The 20,984-nt window shown below is 59.3% G+C and overlaps 2 protein-coding genes across 5 annotated transcripts in view; both read right to left on the reverse strand.

The window, feature by feature from the left end:
- Positions 1–1,420: 1,420 nt before the first annotated feature.
- On the reverse strand, positions 1,421–20,374 carry WIPF2 (WAS/WASL interacting protein family member 2). Of its 4 annotated transcripts, none has more exons than XM_026091652.1 (10): positions 14,566–15,335; positions 13,948–14,103; positions 13,203–13,588; positions 7,784–7,908; positions 7,076–7,208; positions 6,788–6,907; positions 5,640–6,299; positions 3,564–3,773; positions 2,863–2,964; positions 1,421–1,857 (listed from the first exon to the last, which is right to left on the reverse strand). In XM_026091652.1, exons 4-10 carry the CDS (start codon positions 7,844–7,846, stop codon positions 1,817–1,819), a joined length of 1,329 nt encoding a protein of 442 aa, XP_025947437.1. In that variant the 5' UTR covers positions 7,847–7,908; positions 13,203–13,588; positions 13,948–14,103; positions 14,566–15,335; the 3' UTR covers positions 1,421–1,816. The 4 variants fall into 4 exon arrangements, with proteins under 4 accessions (XP_025947437.1, XP_025947428.1, XP_025947410.1 ...); XM_026091643.1 differs by having other exon boundaries at positions 13,203–13,669; XM_026091625.1 differs by lacking the exons at positions 13,203–13,588; positions 13,948–14,103; positions 14,566–15,335 and adding an exon at positions 19,611–20,374.
- Positions 19,661–20,984, reverse strand: part of RAPGEFL1 (Rap guanine nucleotide exchange factor like 1) — a gene marked incomplete at its 5' end in the record, with an annotated part of 7,336 nt that continues 6,012 nt past the window's right edge. Inside the window, one exon of the mRNA XM_026091607.1 lies at positions 19,661–19,846. Coding sequence (XP_025947392.1) covers positions 19,661–19,846 — 186 coding nt within the window. The remainder of the gene's footprint in view (positions 19,847–20,984) is intronic.

Consider the following 20,984-nt stretch of genomic DNA (forward strand, 5'->3'; position numbering starts at 1 on the left):
CAGGCCAGACCTCGCCGTTGAACAGATGTGCACCTTTATTAATTTTATTTAAATGCGATTTCAAGCTTATTGTTTTTTTATTCTGTTTCCCTCTTAAAAAAGCCCCCTGCGCTTCCAGGCTGGGCGTAGGAGCCAACGGTACAAGGAGAACCTTTTTTTTCCTTTATTTAAACAAAACGGCACAGTGCACGAACTCCTCCCCCGGCTGCGGCGCGGGGCTGGCTCGTCCTCCGGGGGGGAAACGAACCCCACCGAAGCTGAGGCTTCCTTGGGCCAGGCAGCGTCCCTCAACACGAGTGCTGCCCGGCGCCACCCCACAAAGGGCAAGTTTCCGTCGTCATAGGAAAAAAAAAATATATAGCAGTTAAAGGTGAGGGGTTTAGTACACCTGCAACAAGCCCACCTTCCTCCTATATTACAAGCTTTTTTTACAACGTACAAAATAGATCAGTAACTATGATTAAGGTAAAGCCCACCCCGGTACTGCGAGTAAATACACAGAGAAACCAGCCTGGTACCGACAGTCTGACAGAAGTAGTGTAGATAAGGCAAAACGTCAGCTAGGGACGAGGGTCCCCGGCGCCGGCGCGGTCGGGCCAGGCTGCCCGGCACCGCTCTCCTCGCGCCCCGGCACGGGCCCCTTCCCACCCCCCCAACGCTCTCCACCCTCACAGTAAAAAGAAAAAAAATAACAAAAACGGAACAAAGCAAAACCCTGTGTCTCTCTGCTTCTTCCACGGACGATGAGTAGCGTCTTCCTGTTAAAATGCTCCGCTTGGTAGTTCAGCGTTAAAAGCAGGGCTCCCGCGGCACGCGGGGCTCCCGGCTCCCTCCTCCACCGGGTCAAAACACGCCGGCAGGGGCTGAAGTCCCGTCCCATCCCGCCGCGTCGGCTGCGGCACGCGAGGGGGGGAAACGCCGCCGGACTGCTCCCGCGCGAGGACGGGGCACGGCCGAGGGAGGTCGTGAAGCCGCGGGGAACATCCCCCAGGCGGGAGCGCGGAGGCAGAGCAGCAGGGAAGGCTGCGGGTTCCCCGCCGAGCTGCCTCGCGGCCCCCGGCTCCCCATCCCTGCTCACGGCTGCGGATCGGTCCCTGCCCAGAGCAGCCTCCCCGCGGCACGGGCTGCGCAGCCCAGCGCCATCAGGCTCTTTCTGGATGGTCCCGATCGTCACGTGCTCCTTCACTGGTTTCTGTGCAAAAAAGCAATCTGCTGTGTTTGGGTAACAAAACATCCTGCTTGCTCCTCCTCGTTTCACTGTTAGCTTAACGGATTAATACGCAGCATTTCTGTCCATGAGTGTCCCAGAGGGAGCGCTCGCAGAGACGCCCCTTTTCCTGTACCCCTCTGCAAATCTGACCTACCCCAGCTCCTTTCCAAGCCCACACGACACCCTCAGCCTGCCCTAGCCCAGAGGAAAACGGGGCACCGAGCCGGTTCTGGTCCCAACGCCCTCAGCCGGTCTCGGCGTGGTTCGGCGTCTGCCCCAAGTTCTCGTGCCCGGATGCCCGGACCGCAGCTAGAAGCGCCGTCCTGACGCATCCCAGGATCTGCGGCGAGCGAGCGGAGGAAAGGACCCATCCGGGCTTGCCAGCAAGGTCACCAAGTCCAGGGTGAGATGCATAGATGAAGGTGGGCTGGCGGAGACAGCTGAGCTGGGGTTATCTGCTCTTCCTTGCACAGCTGGGAAAACCAAAGATGCTGGGAGTTTCTCATGCAGGTTCCTAGGGGGCAGGGAGGTGGGGAGGATCCATCTGAGGAAGGGGAAGGAGGTCCGTATCTCCGCTCAGGAACAACCTGCCTGCGCGGCTCACTTTCACCTGGGGATGGGAGGCAGAGGGGGGGCCCCACGGGTAGCTGCAAGACAAGAAAGTCCACTGAAACCAGAACCTGCGCGGACACTGCCGGCACAGCCGCCGGGGCAGCGTGCCCGGCACCGCTAACGCGTGTCGGCTTCTCCCCAGCCTCCTCGCTGGCTGCCAGGGCCAGCTCAGAGGATCGCCGCCTCGGTGGTTAACAGAGCAGCAGCTGGCACGTTTGCTTACCCTCCTCCACACCCTCGCGTCAGCCCACGCTGCCGCCCTCTCCCCGCTCGTATTCCCCGCAGAGGCCCGGAGCTTGGGATTTGTGACTCGAGAACCAGCCATTGCAGCAGGCACGGAAAGCTCGGGGCTTTTCAAATCCACATTAAACATTTATCATTCTAAAAATAAACGAGCATCCCGTTCTCCCTCGAGTCTCTCCTCCCGGATCTGCAGGGCTGACTCGCAGCAGCAGAACAGCAAGGGCACTTTGGGCTGTGCTGGGAGAGGAACCGGCTCCCGTAAGTGTCGGATCCAAGCACTTTTGGCTCAGGGCCTCTCAGTTTGGCCTGTTACAGCACTTGCACAGAGGCTCTTCACCCTTCCACTGCCTGCCTAATACCAGCATTTCAGCCGCAGGGCCGGCTGCTGGAGTCCTTTTATAACTGCTCCAGCACCAAAGGCCAGGAACAAGCCCTAAGGCGCTTCTGTGCCCAGGCTCAGAGGGCAGGTGGGGATAGGACATCCTCACAGCCCAGATCCCCGGGGCCACCCCGGGTGACGCAGGCTGCCTTGAGGGCTCAGCGCCCCGAGAAGTGCGTGCAGACCCCAGGGCCATGCTGTTGCACAGAGAAAGCCAAGGATTAGGAGAGCCCCTGAAGCCATGGCCCAGGGTGGCTCAGCAGCAGCACCAGCACAGCCTCCTCGCATGCTCTACCCTGCCTGGCTTGACGCCGAGGACAGCAGGTGGCCACGGCTCCACCGCCGTCAGCTCCTGCCACCAGCAGCACCCTCGAGGGGAGCCAGGCCACGCAGGACAGCGGGCTGCCTCCTCCCTTACCTCTGTTTGTTTTGCTGGGGTAGATCCTCTGGAAGTATTTATACTCTTCTGGGGCTGGAAAGTCTTCGACAGGGTGAAAGGAATATTTGGATTCAAAGTCATCTGCAGAGAAGGGGGGAAAAAGCGGGTCAGGGAGGGTGGCTCTGAAGGAGCACAAGTAAAGCCGACCTTGCCCGAAGGGCTCAGCACTGCACACCAGGGCCTGGCCTACAGGAGCTCCTGGGGTTCCTCCTGTTCCCGATTTTCCACCCCGTGTGAGAATAGCAGTCACTGATGAGCATGTAAGCCTGGACCTTCGTGCCTCTGGATCCAGCCCCAGTGCCAAGTCAGGACAGAGCAGCCCCAGGAGCATCCTGCCCTGTCCCTCCCCTCTCAGCTCCGTAACCCCCAGCTTCCTCTGCCGAAGGAGAGGTCTCTGCGCCGCTCGCGTTAGCAGCTGGGGAGGTAGCAAGGGGCGGCACATCCACATGCAGGGTTTCTTTTCTCCCTGGGACATACGACCTGAGGATACGCAGGGGCAGTCCCAGCTCAGTCCCTTCCCCCAGCGCCGGCACAGGCCCCCGGGGAGCCAGCTCTGCTGCCAGGCGCGGGCTCACCCAAGGTTCGCCGACTGCCGCAGAGCGGCACTCCGCTCGTGTTTGCGCAGGGCCTCCAACAACCGCATCCGCAGCCAAACAGCCGCGCACCGCGGCCTCACTCACCCAGGAAAGCTCTGACGGTGGAGATGGAGTCCCGGTGGCCGTTCCTCACCGGCGGGGGTGGCGGCGGCGGCCCCGCCGGCGTCCTCGTGGGCGGCGGCGGCGGCTTCCCTCGGCTCGGGGGCTCCGCGGAGCCGTGCAGCCTGTAGGGAGGCGGGGGCGGCGGGGCGTCTCGCCCGCCGTTACGCAGCATCGGCGGCGGGGGCGGCGGGGCTGCAAGGAAACCCATGTCAGCAGCGCCACGGCCCGCGGGGCGGGCAGGGGGGAGGGACAGCCGCCGCCTGCCGAGACGAGGCATCCCTAGGGCGAACCCTCCCCTCGGCAGCGGGGCCAAGGACACCCTCCAAGGTAGCTTTCCAGGCCAGCTGCTGAGCTGGAGAGCGCCAGCAGCCAGCACTGCGGCCCGGGGATGTTCCTAGCTCACGTCCAGCAGAGATTTCCTGCTCGCTCCTGACATCTGCATTCCTCCCCGTCAGCCGCGGCGGGACCTGCCAGGCGCCTGCCCAAAGCGCAGCCAGCCCCCGAGGCCAGCTGGCCCCGCAGCCACCTCCTGGCTCACGGCGAACGGGGACCAGGTGAGGAGCCGCGAGGGCGCAGGGCCGTGCGGGCCAGCCCGCCCCGAGCAGGCTGCCCCGGCCCTCGCGCGCCCCCAGCCCGCAGCCTCCCCGGGGAGGGGAGCACGGCCGCCAGCTCCCGCCTCGGCCAGCCACGCGCTGCCCTGGAGGACAGGACCGGCACGAGCCCTGTGCCCCGAAACCCGTGTCGTTACCAGAAAGCACCCTGCGGCTCTGCTGCCAGCGCATCGCAGCCACGCGCAGCACAGTCCCCGCAAGGCAGGGCTGCCTGGCGCCTCCAGACCCAGGTCGCCCTCCACACCGCGGAGGATCCGAGGGCTGCTCTAAGCACGCACGCGCCAGGGGTCGAGGGCAGCAGGCTCCACGCGGAGGCAAGACATCACCTGCCACGGCAGGGAGGCAACACCACGAACCCAGGCGCAGGCTCCCAAAGCGCTGACGGGGCCCGCAGCCTCTCTGACCCGCCTCTCGCTCCTGCCCAGCCTCCCACCAGCGCACAGTGGTGGTTCATGCTCCTAATTAGCCTAATTACACACAGCAGATCCCCAGCCATAACTCAGTGGAGGGATTCTGGCAGGGCCGGAAGGACAGAGTGGCTTGGCAGGGGACCAGGCGGGAGCTGCGGTCTGGACGCGGAGCCCAGGAGCGTGCAGGGGGCACCGGGGCAAAGCCGGCACCAGGCCCAGCAGTGCGACACGCTCCCGCTCCGCTCCGTGCACGGGGGGAACGGCAAGCAGCCTCCACCGAGTCACCCAGGGAGCAACGAGACAGGCATACGGGCAACCTCTGGGAGCTCAGACATTTCCCCAAGCGGCATCTGCCACGGGAATGTGCTGCCTTCCTTTCCAGGGGGCCAGATGGGATGTCCTGGCTCCCTCCGGGTGCCTGACACCAAAATCCCAGCACCTGCATCGGAGGCGACAGAGCCTTTAGCGCCAGCTGTCCTTCAAACCACCTAGTGCTGAAACCGGCCGCGATGCCCACAAAGAGGGCAGAGCAGTTTGCGTTGTGCTAGACGCTCTCCCTGCTGCACAGCCAGGTGAAACGTTTCTCCCTGCTCTGCTGCAGCTTTCCGTCCCTGCCTCGGTGACATTTAGGAAGCTCAGGGGAGAACCGGCAGCACAGGCCCGTCTCCAGCTCCGTTATATTCTCTTCTCCCACCTCAGGGGGAGGCTCCAGCCCCCAGGAGGACACACCAACCTCACGTGCAAGAGCTGCCAAGCCACAACCCGTCACCAACAACAGGCATGAAAGGAACTGGATAAACAGAGGACATGACCAGGGACATCTATTGAACATGACAGTCCAGACACTGCCTCTGGCTCAGGCAACCCCTACACCGACTGACATGTGCAGGAGAAACCTTGCTGTGCCCCGGCTTTGACTCTTCTCCTGCCAGCCATCAAACCACCCCCGCGGGCAGGCGACCCCAGTCTGACCCACGACGGCTGCTCTCGGTCTCGGGTGCAAAGGAGTCGGGACTAGAAGAGCAAAAGGTTCCTACCTGCTCCTCTGCTGGGGGGGTCTCTAGCCGGCGGAGGGGGGCGACTACTCTGGAGAGACGGGGAGGCTGAAGCAGGCGGTGGCGGCGCGAGACCCCGCAAGGGGCCCGGCGTCTTCCTATGCAACGAGTTGTGTCTCTGCGGCAGCTCCGGGGCAGACTCGTTGATGGGGCTGGAAGGGCCGTTGGGGACACCCGGGGGCTGCCGATAGGGGGGCGGCGGCGGGGCGAGAGACTGGCTCTGAGCTCCCGACCCCGTTCGGATGCTGACCGGGGAGGGAGGGGGCTTGATGGGTGGCGGGGCGGGGGGTCCGTCCCTGCTCACGGGCAGTCGCTGTCCCGGCGTGGGCGGCAGGGGCTTCTCCCGGTTGTAGGAGGACACCTTGGCGCTGTGCGCAGGAGGAGGGGCGGGAGGCGCGGCGGCGCGGCGGCCCGGCGGGGGAGGCGGCGGCGCGGACGAGCTGTGTTTCATGCCGGTGCTGCCGGCGCTGTTGGGCCGGGAGAGGTCCGGCAGGGAGGGCCTCTGCATGCGCGGCAGCTCCGGCGGAGAGGCCCGGCTGTTGTCAGAATCATCCTGAGGTCGGCTGTTGCTGGCAGGCACCGGGGGCCTGGGGGCAGCTGCTCTGGAGCCGGGGACTTGCAGCGTTTGCTTACTGGAGCCGTCTGCAGTACAAGGAAAGCAGAGTGACTTGCCAGGCCCAGCGCGGGCTGGGAATCAGCGAGAGCGACGGACAAGGCTTCGTCCCGGAGCCTGCGCACAGCGCGGGGCAGCCTGCCCACTCTGCCGACAAGGACCAGACCTCGGGGAACGCTGTCTGGCACAGGCAGGGAGCTGGCACCGCTCTCAACCACACACAGCTCCTCTCTCACCACTGCTATTCGCTCTCTGGCTTGCTGGAAGGCAGGTTGCCACAGAAAACAGCAGACAGAAACGTTCAACAACACATACGACTCCCAGGCCCTCCGAAGGGATTATTCCCATGCGGACGCTACAGCACAGAGAGAACACAGCTTGCCTGCGGCCACATGTGGGGTGTTGTTTTGGGGTCCCTATCTGCAGCCAGCAGAAACTCCCAGGCAAACACAGCAAGATCCTCAACCCTTCCCTGCTCAGGGATCTCCCCAGGGCAAAGCAGTCACGTGGCCGTTACCTGAGGTGTCCTTTGCTCCTACGGGTCTGAGCTTGGGGACACCACCTTGGAAGAGGCCTCCTTTTGGCTGGATCGCAGCTGAGCCAGAACCGTAGCTGCCGCCTCCGCTACCCTTGGGCTCTGGAAAGAGAGAGGCAGAGGGGTTAAGTGTTACCAGCTTCCTCCAAGCGGGAGCCGCTGCAAATGACACGAGTGAAGCCAAGAAGCCATCCTGAAGGCCATGGCAGCACCAGCACAGGGCTCAGAGAAGCCGAGAGCATCCCAGGGACATGCCAGGCAGGTACTCACTCTCCAGGATTGGTGCGCTCCGGTCATTGATTTGTGTCACTTTCTTTAGCTTGGTCCCTTTACAGATGTCCTGCAGGAGGGCCCCACGCCCCCGCTGCTCCTCTCGGCTCAATTTTGGTGGCTCTGTGTTCGCCTGGAGACAAGAAACAGCTTAGCAGCAATTTTGTGTGTGCGTACGGATACCCCAGTGCACAGAGCACTACCCGACTCCACCTTCCCAGTCCCGCACCCCACTCTGCTGAGCCAACAGGCAGCCCAACCATCTGCCAGGAAACAGCGTTCTCCAAGACGTCTCTTCAGGATGGAGCAACCTGGCTGCCCCAGGAGTCAAGTCCTACACCACCATCCTGCAGGATGAGGTGGAGACCCCATCCTACCTATGGCCAAGGCGCAGCTCAGAGCCACACGCCAAGTCCCCTGCTCTCCCTCCGGAGTCGTCACGGAGCAAGAGGTACTAATGCAAAAGGAAAGTCCGGAGGCACCATGGGGTCTGCGTGCAGCCCCTTCCCTTGCACACACTCTGCTGTACGGGAAACTGAGGCACAGCTCACGAGCTGCCAGAGGCTCTCACCAGGCTGGGCTCCAGGAGGTCCAGCCACACAGCACAGGGGACCTGAGCCAGAAGCACTGCGTGGACACAGGCCACCCTAGCGCCGGCCGGGCCACGCGAAGGGGCCAGAAGCTGTGGGGCTGCGAGAAGGCTCTTACCTGACTGAAGGTGGGAGGCGGCGGGGGGCCAGGCGGCGGCGGGGGGGGCGGAGGGATCGGCATCCTGGCCCGGCTCCCGGCGGCTCCGGCTGCTCAGTGCTCGGGGCGAGCCTCGTCACTCATACCTGCGGGAAGGGAGGAAGGAAAGGGTCAGGGACCGAGGGGAAAGCCAGCAACGGAGAAGAGCGGCCCCAGGACAGGGCGCACGGGCCCTTTAGCTGGAGCAGCGCTTCAGGGCGGCCGCAGTCCCCGCAGCCCCGCAGGCAGGGCAGAGGCAGGGCAGCCGGCGCGTCGGCCCAGGCTGCCCTCTCTCGGCTGGCTCCAAAGGGCGGCCAGGTCCTTCCAACGCCCCGCGACAGGGGCCGCAGTTCCCCAATTCCCGGGGCCAGGGCCACGTGGCCTGCGGCTGAGCCAGAGCTGCCAGGCAGCCGAGACCCGGGACATTTTTCACCCGATGGCCTCACTTGGGAGAGAACTCGGCTAAGCTAATTCGGCGCCATCAATCCAGCTTCTTTACCCGCAGCAGGAGGCTGCTCACGTGGAAATGCGACAGGGCCCCAAAGTCAATGCTCATCAGCACAAATCAAGGGCTAACCCTGGTACGCGTCCCCGGTAGGCCCCTCTAGCTGTAAACGTAGTTAAATCTGCCACACAAATTACCAAGCAGAAAACAGATGAGAAGGTATTCAGTGCTGCCCTATGGTTTGCACAAGGAGAGACTTTCCCATCCCCAAACAGCCCTGACAGATAAGCCAGATTTTCAAAACCCACTTGGATCTAATTTTGATAAACTCCCAATGCTCTGAAGGCTGACTGTGCTCCACATCTAGCTTAATTTTAACAGCTGTGACTCCAAAGCTCCCTTTGACGGCGTCTGTGTGAGCAGGCAGCAAAACAAACTTTCCTAACATCAATCTAATTACATTTCGATCCATCTGATTACAAGCCTGAAATAAAGCTGTCCCACGCCATGACTTACCAGAGTGGCTCCAAAGCAGCGCAGCCCTTTGCCGTTTGGGCTCCGCACAACCCAGCAGAAGCTCAGATCGGCACCAGAAACCGAACGCTTAAATGGAGGAAGCGGGGACAGGAAGAAGAGCCTGAATCACCAGGCGATCACAAGACAGGCCCCTGGCAGGCTCGTGTCTCTGACAGCAGCCTTGCAGGTAGGGCCATCCCGGCAGCACCGGCTAAGGGAATAGGAATGTGGTGACTGGAGGCCTCGCTCGCCACCGTGGGAGTTTCGAGTGCTTGGGGCAGACTGAGAGGCAGGGGTAAAAGCCCCGCTCCAGAGCCACAGAGCTCTTTTCCTTAGGGAATCCAGTTCCTTGAACATTAAAGGGGACCACAACACTAATGCCTGGTAAGAACTAGTTTCATATTTAAAGCCTCTAGATTTCTGATCCCTGATCTCCAGGATATGCGACCGCAGAGGTCACAAATACACTTACCGCTACAGTGAAAGTTTCTTCATAACCCAGGCAACAAAAGCTGGGTGCCCGTGACATTTGAAAGGGTTTGTATCGGGTATCAAAACTCAGATCCCTTCTGAGACTCACTTTCTACCAGACAAACTACTCCCACTCCCATGACTCAAAGGACCCTCACCCGCCTCGCCAGAGAAGCCACCTCACTCCAAACTTCTCAGAAATGCACCTTCTCCTCCAACACGTGCTGTGTTATTTTGCTCCGGACCAAGCTCAAGGCCTCACCCAGAAGAGGAACTAATGTCAAGCTGTTTCCCCCCCAGCCCCTTATACTGCCAACCCTCCCACAAAGCCAGTACGCTCCACAGACTGGAGTGAAGCCCGGCAAACCCACGCAGACTGTACCTTTCCCACCAGTGCAGATCAGAGATGGTTCATAACGTACCAGTCTGGGATTTGCAGGCGCTGCCTGGGACGTGTTCCGACAGGAGCTCTTTTCCCCGGTGCTCCTTCCCATCCCGCTGTGAGATCACGTCCCCGGGGTTGGGACTGGGCAAGCTGTTGCCAGAGCGGACCGTGACGTCCCGAGGACAGCGTGACGGCACGGCACGGCACAACCCGCGGGAGGGGACGGGGCAGGAGAGCCCAGGTCTTGTCTGAACACCAACAGCTCAAGGTAATTAGCGGAGTTACAGCTGAGAAACGTGCCAGGTAACGAGACTCCCGACTGGGTCTCATGTGTCCCCGGCCTTGGCCGGCGCAGGAGCGGTGCCAGGACCGCAGGCCATCACCTCCGCTCCCGAGCCACGAGAACAAAGACGCCCCATCGGCTCCCAGCTACGTTTACGCTCCAGCGTGTTACTCACGCAGTGACACTTCCCACCCCGCTCTGCCCTTTGCTGCGAGCCACAGGCTGCCCTGGGAGCCCGACAGCATTTGGATACTCCTGCGAGGGGCACAACAGCGACCCATCACCTCGCTGCGCACAGGCGGTGACTTGTTGACAGTCAGAAAACGAGTAAATACCAAATCCGAAACAGAAACACGCCACTCGCTTCCATCCGTTTCGCCCCGCCGGCCCACCGCACAAGCACCGCGTCAGGCTGAGCGGCAAGGGAAAATCCCCCAGAAACGCGACTTGGTGCGACTACCGACTGGGGAGGAGGGGTATTTCTACAGAGAAAGCCATGAGTCATTATTTCCCTGCATCTAACATGCCCTCGAAACTACTGCTGCACTGAAACCCGCATTCAAATAAAGGATCTGACCTAGAAGAGCGAGAGAGGAGGGGGAGAAAGAGTTTAAGCTAAAGCAGCTTGAGGATAAAGCGGAGCTGAATTCCCTGACAAACGGGTCATTTCGTTTCAGCACGCGGCCCCATTCAGGTTGTGGATTAACAGCAAAGGTCACATTGAAAAACAAAAATCAGGAGGCACCGAATTCAGCCAAAGAAAATCAGCACATGGCGGGTGCCGATTATTTCATACCATGAGAAAAGCTGAAACCTCAGGGTGGGAACGCTGGAGTAATCTGTGTCTGTCTTCACAAACATTAAAGATTTAGGCTTTATTTTAAAGACAGGCACAGCTGATAAAGATTAGGGAGACACAGGCTAAATCCTCCGAGAAAAAAAAACTGGGGGTTCTCCCAGCAATGCTCACCAACCCTTAATGTTTAGCGCCTGCCGTATGGAAAGCACGCCCTGCGAAACGCCGCCGCCGCGCAGACAGCTGGCTTCTCTCGGCATTTCTTTCCCTTTGTTCTTCGTTACCAAGGCTTCTTTCCTGAAGCCAGATCTTAATGTTTGAGAGCTCCATATGCCACGGCAGCAGCTTACTGCAGTTGCAGGGAAAGTGATTTAAAAGACCTGAATCGGGACAGTGTGAAAGACACCCTCTAGATCAAAGCGCAAAGAGAGCTCATCTTCAGCAGAGCCAGAAGGGGCAGATTTGCATTGCGGCTTTCCTTTTAAAATAAAGGCAAAAAAACCAAGAAAGCTGTGAGGAAACCAGGAGGATGACAGCTTAAGAAAGAAGACCAAAGCCATCGCTCTGGAGGAGAGTTTACCAAAATCCAGGCGGCCCTGGAGAAAGCTGCTTTTAGAGCTGCTGCTCGGAAGCCAGCCTCCGTCCCACCACCCGCGGAAAGAGGACACGTTACCTCGGCACCTCGCGCCCTACGGCAGCACTGACTTGTGGCAGTCCCGCAGCACTGCAAATCGAGTTTCCCCTGCCAACGCCAGGTCCAAAATACTATTAAAAAAACAAGAACTTTATACTCAGCAGTCCACCTCTCCTGTAAAAAAGCTGAATTAGCTTAACAGCTGCTGTCCTTCAGCCAGAAGCGTAGCACAGCCAGCTCAGATGAGTCGCAAAGACCAAAACAGTCCCCTCCGTGCTTTTCCCCCATCCAGCAGCACTTGCCCCAGCCCTGATTTTACAATACTGCATCCATTCATACTTCCCGGCGCTCTCAGAGGTGACACTGCAGCACCGAGCTGGACCATCCAGCAGATCCCCTAGATTTCAGGAACTAGATAAGCTTTGCCTTGAAAGGCCCGTGCCCAGATAAACCTGCAACAGGAGCACACACCCTGGGTTTTAGGCATTTTCAAGTCCATATTTGCTGTAAAGGGAAATGAAATGCTTTCTGCAGAAAGCAGCCCTGGTTTCTGCTCGTCCCTCAAGGTGAAGGGTGTTTTTTTTGTTTGTTTTTTTCTTTTAAGCAGGATATGCAGCAGTGACCTTCAGACACCACGAGCGTGTTTCCTTGCTTTTCAGGGGGATTTGGGCACTGTGGCAGATTTGTATTTCACAGCTACGCTGCTTCCGCGGCGAGTCTGCATTTGCAAACCCAAGACGAAGCATTTCATCCTCAGGGAGGCAGCGGCTTTGAACTGCAGATCAAGCGGAATTTCCAACCCTCTGATGTCGGCTGCAGAATGCGGCTGCACCGGTTCGGGGATGACTTCCAAGGCTGGACCTTTCAAAACACCCTCCCTCCCGCCCCCGCAGCAGAGGGCTCCTCTTTCTTCTACCTCTTCCCATCCAAACCCTCAAGTCTTCGTTATCCTGAGCGCAGCCTTCCAAATTCAGAGCCTGTCCTCTGAAGCCTGACATTTCTGCCTGGTTCTGAGGAGCGAGGGCTTAGGCAGCGCTGAAGATGCAACATAAATAATTTATCCTGAAAGACAGCCATCGCAGAATTTAAGGTCATTCAGGCTTTTAAAATCGTATCAGAATGCTTTAAGAGAGCGAGCTGCCATCTCGATTTGGAGCGTCTCGAAGAGCTGGTGCATCTCTGCGTGCAGACAGACAGACACGCTCCAGCCCTGCGGGACTCAGACGTTCACTGTGAATTATTAACAGCCCACGGTCACTGGCAATGCGTTTTTAACAAAACCCTGAACACAAAGTTTCTAATGCCTGGGGCCAAATTCCACAGCCCTCAGTGGAGCTGAGGCTTCCCCATCGGCTACCACGAGCCTTGCTCTATTAGGGGACCCCGGAGTCGGACTACACACTAACAGCTTTCCATCAAGCTCAGCTCGGTTCATTTGGCAGAGGAAACATTTAATTAGTAGCGAGGAATCGTGTCCTGACATTAGGCTACGGCAAAGGGAAGAGCAGGAAGAGCCCTTCCCACAAGGGCCTGCAGACTTCCCTGCCTCTCCCCGTCCCATGTGCCAGGCGAGAAGGGAGAGGAAGACGGGGAGGCAGAGGTGGCACACGAAGGGACCTGACAGGAACTTCTCTGAACCACCGCTCTCGCTGCCAGAGATCTCCGATTGTTCCAAGGGGAGGAAGCGGAGGGAGACACAGGGACTTCCCGGCTGCTTCGGCTGTGACCCACGGCAGAGAACATAATGGGCCGCGCAGCCCACGCCTCTAAGAGAACAATACCCTGCTGCAGGGAAAGAGGACTCCCAAGCCTGGTGTTAGTAGTCTAGAGTTCAGATAAAAACGGCTTTTTAACAACTGCCAGTGACCCACCTTCCCCGTCACCAAGGGCTTGAGCAACTCTTTGAACATCTAGGGTAAGTGAAGCCTGCACGCTGCAGTGGATGACTGCGTAGTCCATCCAACTAGAGCCAGCAAGAACCGGGGACGCTCAGAAGCACATCTGGGAAGACTGAGCAAGGAAAGCTTCCGTGGCTTCGGGCTGCCCCGAGCAGGATGGGGAACGGAGAAGACTCCAGCCACCTTCGAGAGCCTTTTAAAGCCTTTCAGGGCCGAGGGAGCCCACTTACACACACGCCAGGCGAGTTCAGAGGCAGGCGCTGACCAGCCACGTTCGAGGCGCTCTGCGCGGCAAGCGCGGACCCAGCAAAGCATCCGCCTTCGGTCCTCCGCTCTGCAAGGCTGCTGCAGTCGAAGCACTATGAGCAGAGAGTAACCAGCACTGAATGAACTCGTGGCTTTTCCGGCTGTCATTCAAAACCGACAGCATGCAAAGTTATCTGCAAAACAGGACCAGACGCTCCACAGCGCGGAGCTTACGACACTTGCAGCACTACGCAGGAACAGTCAACAAGTATCCAGCTCCAGTCTGCCCCCCTGAGTTTACGCTGTCAGCTGCTTCAGCATCTGCTGAATGAAGGTCTGAGTCAGGAGGAAAGGGCATCAAACCACCCAGGTAGAGCCCTCTGCCAGGAAAAGCACAAAAATTCCACCAGGCCCAGCTGAAGGCCACACTCTCAAAACAAGCCCATGTGCCAAGGTTTGATTCCAGACTCACCCCAATATCCGAGCACTCAGCCACAACCTGACCCACCCTCTCGGTGAAAGTGCTGCTGCTGGCCAGAACTGAAGGTGCAACGTTTCTGGGTCTTCCGACTCTTGCCCTTACGGAGCGGCGGTCCTTCCTCAGCGCACAGGCCCAAGCAGGCAGCGTCTGCACAAGAGGTCACTGCATCATGAGACTAAACATGTTGCGCAGGTGTTTTAGGAGAAAAGCTGGTGTTCTGCCAGGTCCCCCTAGCTCCCACCCCTGAACAAGTCCAGCAAGTTCAGTTACAACCACAAAAGAAGAAAAAGCTGGTGAAGAACCATGAGCTAAATGAAAACACTGCTTCGAGGTCTGCTGTTCTTAGGAACCTGGATGGAGAATATTGTGCGTCTTTAAAGAACCGCAGGACCAGCTCCAGCTTCAACTCTTCCCCCTCCTGCCTCCACTCCGATCCTGGTTCCCTCCGTACCAGCCTTCGCCTGTGTTTAAACCCTCAGCTTAAACACACTTGAAACCCTGCCATGCCTCAGCAGGGCTCCTGGCTCCGCTGGCCACCCTCCTCCACTGTTTACAGTCCTTCACCTCAGTGACCCGGCACCCCAGGGGGCTGGATTCGCCTCTCCAAACCTGAGCTCTCCAAGCCGCCTCTCCCCCAGCTGCCTCGTCTGCTCCGTCCAGGGCAGCTTCCAGGCCTGGGGCACTGCTCCAGGCAGGACACGCCGGCTGTCACTGCACCCCGCAGAGTCGCCTGTCCCCTCCCGCTGTGGAGCTATCTGGGAACTGCTGGTGCAGAGCTCCACTCTCTTCCTCCTCCTACTTTTCTGCTTTACTCTTTCATGAAAAATATGAATTTTCACCATTACGGACAGCTTTTTTCCTGACCAATGGCATCACGTTTGCTGTCCTCCTCTGGCTCCTTGATGGTGAAGGCCTTTCCAGGGGGGACTCTCAGTGCTCTAATAAAGGGGCTGATGGAGCCTCACTGCCTCCGCAGGCCTCCTCCACCAGATGCCCAGCTCCCCTGCTCTGTCTCCATTGGGTGTTCCCAAGCCTCTCATCACGGCTTCCTGTCCAGGTCTCCCATTTACTGCCGGGTCTTCACTGTTCAAAGGTTTAGCAATGCTCCCTCCCTCTTCATTCGCTGATCAGGCTACAGGGGATGCTCAGGACAGAGCAGGGACACCTCCAACTCCGTCCACGACTGTCCCCTTTGCTGTAGGCCAGAGGCACTGGGGCCTGGCTGCTCTCTAGCCTCTGCCTTCTGCACCGACTCTTTTGCAAGAGCTACTCTGAGCCCAGTTGTGGGAAACAGCACTGGAAGGGACGCGCAGAGCCAGGCCGGAGCGCGAGGTCTCTTGCTGTTCCACAAGATCCAGCCAAGTATTGTCAGAGTTTTCCTAGGCAAAGGCCAAGCAGAGATGCACCAATTTGTAATCCAGAATAGACAGGGCAAATAACAGAGCCAGAGTGCAAGTCACTCCGTGCTGTTAGGAGGTGCCTGCTGGAACGGCGCAATCCCTACTGCAGAAGAGTTACCCTAAACCACCCCAAAGCCACAATGACCTCACAGAAAGGAAGCAGTCACTCGGAAAACTGTCGCTGATTGCTTTTAAAATTTTAATTGGCTGAAAAAATTGCATCTTTCCCCTAACCAGGTTTGCAGTGAGTGCAATTAGGAGAAAACTTTACAAGCTGCCACAGAATATCCAGCACTTAAGTGTTATTTTGGGACACGTGCACTTAATATTCGTGCAGGGCCCTAAAGCTATAGAAACTTCATAAATGCTCCTGATTTATGCCACAAGATCAATACAACGGTTTACAGCCTGGGTGCAGAGCCCTCCTGCTCGTCCCACCAGCGCAACCTCCGCATTGACAGGAACGTCCCGTCCTCCCCAGCATCACAGCAGCCCTCTGGGAGGCTCCAGGTCGCAGCAACTGCCACCTTGGAAGAGCCGACAGTTCACACGGACGCTGTGGACTCTGCAACGCGAAGCCCGTGCTCAGGCACGAGGTTGAAGGTGGCGAGGGTCCAGCCCCGCAGGCCGTCACCGCCACAGCCACCGTTACAGTAGGTGCAAGAGCGCGAAGGAAGTGCCTGTGTCAATGCCAAGGGTGAAATCGAGCCAAGCCCTGTCAGAGCGAATTCTCCGCACAGGCAGATCCACACTCGGCTGCTTTTTAGGTTGCTAGGTGCCAAAAACACGCTGCAAATATACAGCCAGTGCAGAGGAAAAGGAGAGTTTGCTTGGAGACGTGATCTAGTAATGGAGCGTGACAGATGGGGAGAATCGAAGACAGGGGTCGAACAGTCCTTGCAGACACAATCCCAACGCTCCGGCAGCCTGCGCACCAGCTACCCCGAGCGCCCGAAGCGGCGAGGTAACACGCGTACGGCTGCTCGCTGCTTTTCCAAAGGCAGGGGGCTGCATTAGCGCTGGGCACAGGCGCGAGCACCGCCAGGCAAACGACCCAGATTCCAGCCCGCGCAGGGGAGGATTTGAGCCCTGCGTCTTCAGGCCAAAACACAGCTGGCCCCACAGGGAGAGCGTGGGGTCCCAGCTCGCCACTGCGGTCGCCACGGCACGGAGCGGATCCCAGCACAGACCCGGGGGAGATTCCCGCCCCACTCAAGGCAGAGGATGAACGCTCTGAGCAGGCAGGCTCTGCACTCAGAGCACCTCGGGGAGGATTTTCAGCCGGTGGGAAGGGCTCTGCGTGTCCCAACCCCACTGTCATTGCAGGGCACAGCCCAGGGCAGAGGCAGCCGTGGCCAGCTCGAACCCTGTCCACGTTTCCCAGGCACACGCACAGGAAGGTGCCCGGCTGCTTCGGCACAGGCAGAGACAGGCCCCAGGCTAATCACAGGCAGCGCGCGTCGCCGCAGGAGCGCCGCGCCAGCAGGTCGGATTTGACAAGGACACTTGAGGGAGCCAGTACTGAATCAGAGCACGCAGCCGTCCCAAAGCGTCAGGCCCGGCGCAACGCCCACGCTTCCCCTCCCGTCCCAGACTATGAGCAGGGCACGCTCCGAGCGAGCCCTGGTGCGCAGCATTTGCAACTCACCTTGTTTGCTCCCATCCCAAATGGGAAAGCTGCAAACCTCCTCGCGAGCATCCTTCCCAAGGCGTCTCCACCCCGGGGCTGCCGGGGGAGAGTCTGCACCCCGGGCACAGAGCTGCAGCATCTCTGGCTGGTACAGCCAGTCCTGCAGGGTATTTCTAAGGTTGCTGATGCTACAGCGTTGGGAAACCAGAGCACGGAAGGGAAAGGAGTCTGGCCCAAGGGAAGCAGAAAGGCACCCGGAGAGGCACTCGAGCCCCCCCGAGCATGCAGAGCTCCCTGGTCAAACCTGCTGCGAGCGACCCTGCGGCAGGTTTCAGCTCTCAGCACTGCAGTCCCCCAGAGATCAGTGATGAGGAAACCAGCTCGGCTCTGGAAAGGACCTTTTAATTTGCGAACCAACCTAGTAACAGCAGTACGGCTCTGGGAGCAGCATTCATTCCAGAACTGCCCTAGCAAAGCCAGCAGAAGAAACCCAACACGCTTCAGTCCCTCGTTATGAGGGCACTTTCCCCCAATTCCCTCCTCCTACCTTTGCTTCCCAGCAGAAAGCTACTTCTTTGGCAGAGCAAATCTGCCTTCCTTCCAAGCAGCCAGATGTAAGTAAGTAGGTCAGACAAGGACCAGAACGCCTTGACAACAGCACTTTAAAGCAAAGCAAAATGGGAAGTGAGCCCTGACCTGGAATATGCCCCGTCACCTTGGCATTCGCAGAGAGGGGGACTGGCATGCGTCACTTCAGAGGTAACGCGTTAAGACCCGATTCAGTAAGAGCAGAAAATCCAACAGCAGAGTTGCGCTCTTAAGCAGTGACTTTCAATTCAGGGTCTAATACCCTGCAGCCACAGCAGCCCGAAAGCTTCGCAAACTCACACGCCTGCGTCACCAGCTGGCCTGCAACAGCGTGGAACCACAGACCTACTTTTAGTTGCAGAAACTAATTCAAATGGACCCAATTCAATGGAAAGGAACACAGAGCGGCTGGGCAGCGGTCCAGATGGTAAAGGTGGCAATTTTGTGCCAGCAAGACATACTCCCCTCCGTGTCACACTCACGTCTCCGCGCCGGGCACTGACGTACGCTCTAGATGGCACCCCGGCTTGGCACGCCACAGCGTCGGGTCCAACAGTTCCCGTTTGTTCACAGAGGGACCGAGCCAAGCCCTCCCTCGCCCCACACGCCGCCCTGCTCGGCACAAAGAGGGGTTTGTGCTCCCGGCCCCTGAGCAGCAATGGGAAAATAGGCCCTGTATTTGCGTTCCAGCAGCGCAGCAACTCAATACGCGGCAGCGAGCAGGGGGAGCCGCTGCCTGGCAGCCCCCGCCAGAGGTTAAGCTGGCACTTTTCACTGCACCGCACGTGAGGTGTGAAGAGAGGCCGTTTTCCCCCCGGAGGCTCTGCAGAACCGACGGTGCCGCAACACCTACGGGACACGACATACTCAATAAGCGGAAACATGCAGAAATGAACCCGGGCGTCCGAGCTGTGAAAAACAGCACATGCGACACCCTGCCACGGCAGCAGATGTGCTCGCCAGGTAGGTTTGCCCCGGAGAACACATCCAAACCACGGAGCCAGGCAGATTCACACCTCATCTGCAAACTGAGCTGACTCCTTTGGCAGTAAAGACAGGAGTCAAGTTAGATTAGATCCTCTCTGGCAGCCATCAGCAGAGCAGCGACACTCCACAACAGAGATGGGGCCAGGCCAGAGCAGCCCAGGCAGACACCAATCCGAAGCCAAGTCTGCCAAAGGTAAAACAAGGCGGTTTGGGGATCACGGCACCTCTCCAAGCGCTCCTGCTCAGCCCAGAGCACAGGAGACAGTCTCCACTGTGGTTCATTGAAATGACTTTCATGCAAAACCTCTGCCTCCACCCGGCCCAAGGGCGCTACCACACCGGCTCTGTTTGCTGTCGTTGACTTTCCACCGCCTCTTTCCTGCCAGCCGGGAGGGCCACCGGCCCCCAGCCCTTGCTTCACCTTGACAGCAGGATGTGGAAATTCAGCAGTTACATACGCAGAGCGGTCACGAGACACCGAGTGCTTCACATCCGTCTATCAGCTGCTGATCAGGAGGCGACTCACATCTGCTCCCTTAGCACCCCACCCGACTGGCCCCTGTACCTGCTAAGTCCCAAACAGCTGCGGAGGAGGCACGGCCTGATCACCCACCCTGCTCAGCCAGCGGCGGGTAGTGCAGAGCAGGGCTGCGGTCAACAGCGACTGGGATTCAAGGAAGGCAGCTCCCCCCACCCCAAAATGCAGGCTCTGAGCAGTCCTTGAAAAGCAACATATTTCGCAGAAAGCTGTAGAGGACTGGGCTTGTGGAAACCCAAACTCCAGCCTCTGGCTCGCAGTGCCCCCCCACACACACACCCTGTCTGCTACCTCCTCTCCACCCGCTGGTGGGGGCCCTGGCGCCCGCTCACTGCGGCCCAGATCTGCCTCACGGCTCCACGCAGAGCAGCTTCTTAGTGACAGGGCAAACAGCAAAACAAGCAATGCCACAACTGGAGCAGGGCGCCAACAAGGGAAAACGCGGTGTCAAGACACAACAGCTCACGCAGGCAGCCTGCCTGCAGGATTCGTCCCTGCGCAGCACACGTACCCTGCAGCCCGAACCCGTCTGCGGTCCTCTCTGCGTTGCGGCTGAGAACATCAAGGCACACCGAGGACCTCGCGCACAAAGAGCTGGAATGATGAGAGCCGGCCACAAACTCCGTCTGGGAGAGCCACGGCAGGAGCAGCAGCACGCTCAAGGGCAGGAACAAGCCGTATCAATTCTGCTGAGTCCTCGCAGGTGGAAAGGCTGCGGCTGCTTGTGCCAGTGACGCTGCTCTCCTTCTATCCCAAAGGACACGCAGAAAACAATTAGCCACTAATTTTGTTTGCTTAGAACCAAGACTCCGGAGAGGTCCAGGACTTAAACCCACAGCAGGAATTCAGTCCTGAAGGCCGGGGCGCTGCCTGGGCAGTATCTGGCACACGCAGACACTTCCATAAGGCTACGTGGGTGGGGAAGGGCCCGGCAGGCTGGGAACACGCAGCTGCGGCAGTGTTTACCCAGAGCAGAAGGGAGAGCCCGGCCTCCACGGTGGCACTTGGGGCACTTTGCTGCCCAGCCATATGTCACCCCGCGCTGGGGTTTTCGTAGGCGGAGGCTGCTCAGACTGCGGTTTGCCAGCACCGGGCCCAGAGGAGCGACCTGACCCTAACGCCATCGCAGGGCGGCCGCAAGACCCCGGGAGCACCGCTTCCCCAAAAGAGTACAACCGATCACCCAAAACCTCCCACAGAGGCTGCCTCCGGGCAGGTACGGAGTCCTCGCTCCTCCAGGGAGCGCAGCTGAGGCACCACTTCAAGGTGGGGATGAAGGGAAGAACATGACAAACACCTTCCCACGACGCCAGAGAGAAACAGGAGCGGGGAACTTCTCCCCAGAGTCCTCAGAGCCACACGCAGCAGCAGAGCCCACCCTGCAAGCCCCACACGTGCTGCAGCTGGTGCCCTTCCACCGACATCCCTCCCGGTATAGATGTTCCCGATTGTACCGATGTCTGCCCAGAAAAACTGCCCTACAACCTCAGCGTGTCCCAATGCAACCACCCTTACAGACCCCAAAGCGCCCAGTGCCACCCCGAAGGACCCCAGTGCACCCCATTCCCCCAGTCCCACTGCACCCCCCCTACAGTAGGCCCCATACAGACTCCAGTGCACCCACACCCACCCCACTGCACCCCAACGCTGCCGACCTTACACACCCCACTGCACTCCCTGGGGGCCCCACGGCACCCACAGGCACTCCCACCCCACACAGCCCCAAAGCACTCAACCCCACCCTCTGCACCCCACACAGTCCCCACACCCTGTCCCCATCCCTCTGCACCTCACGTAGACCCCACACAGGCCCTACATCCTCACCCCATCCCTTTCTCTGCACCCCACACAGGCCCCACTCCCCCACCCCATCCCTCTGCACCAA

Source organism: Apteryx rowi, unplaced genomic scaffold, assembly GCF_003343035.1.
Source record: "Apteryx rowi isolate R43461 unplaced genomic scaffold, aptRow1 scaffold_1219, whole genome shotgun sequence".
Classification (NCBI taxonomy): domain Eukaryota; kingdom Metazoa; phylum Chordata; class Aves; order Apterygiformes; family Apterygidae; genus Apteryx; species Apteryx rowi.

What these genes read in the sequence shown, in the direction of transcription:
- WIPF2 (XM_026091625.1), bottom strand. Translation starts at nt 7,846, where the DNA reads ATGCCGATCCCTCCGCCCCCCCCGCCGCCGCCTGGCCCCCCGCCGCCT. An exon ending in AGGAGCAAAGGACACCTCAG is followed by an intron (nt 6,300 to 6,787) that starts GTAACGGCCACG and finishes CTTGTACTGCAG; the next exon opens with ACGGCTCCAGTAAGCAAACG. An exon ending in CACCGTCAGAGCTTTCCTGG is followed by an intron (nt 2,965 to 3,563) that starts GTGAGTGAGGCC and finishes CCTTCTCTGCAG; the next exon opens with ATGACTTTGAATCCAAATAT.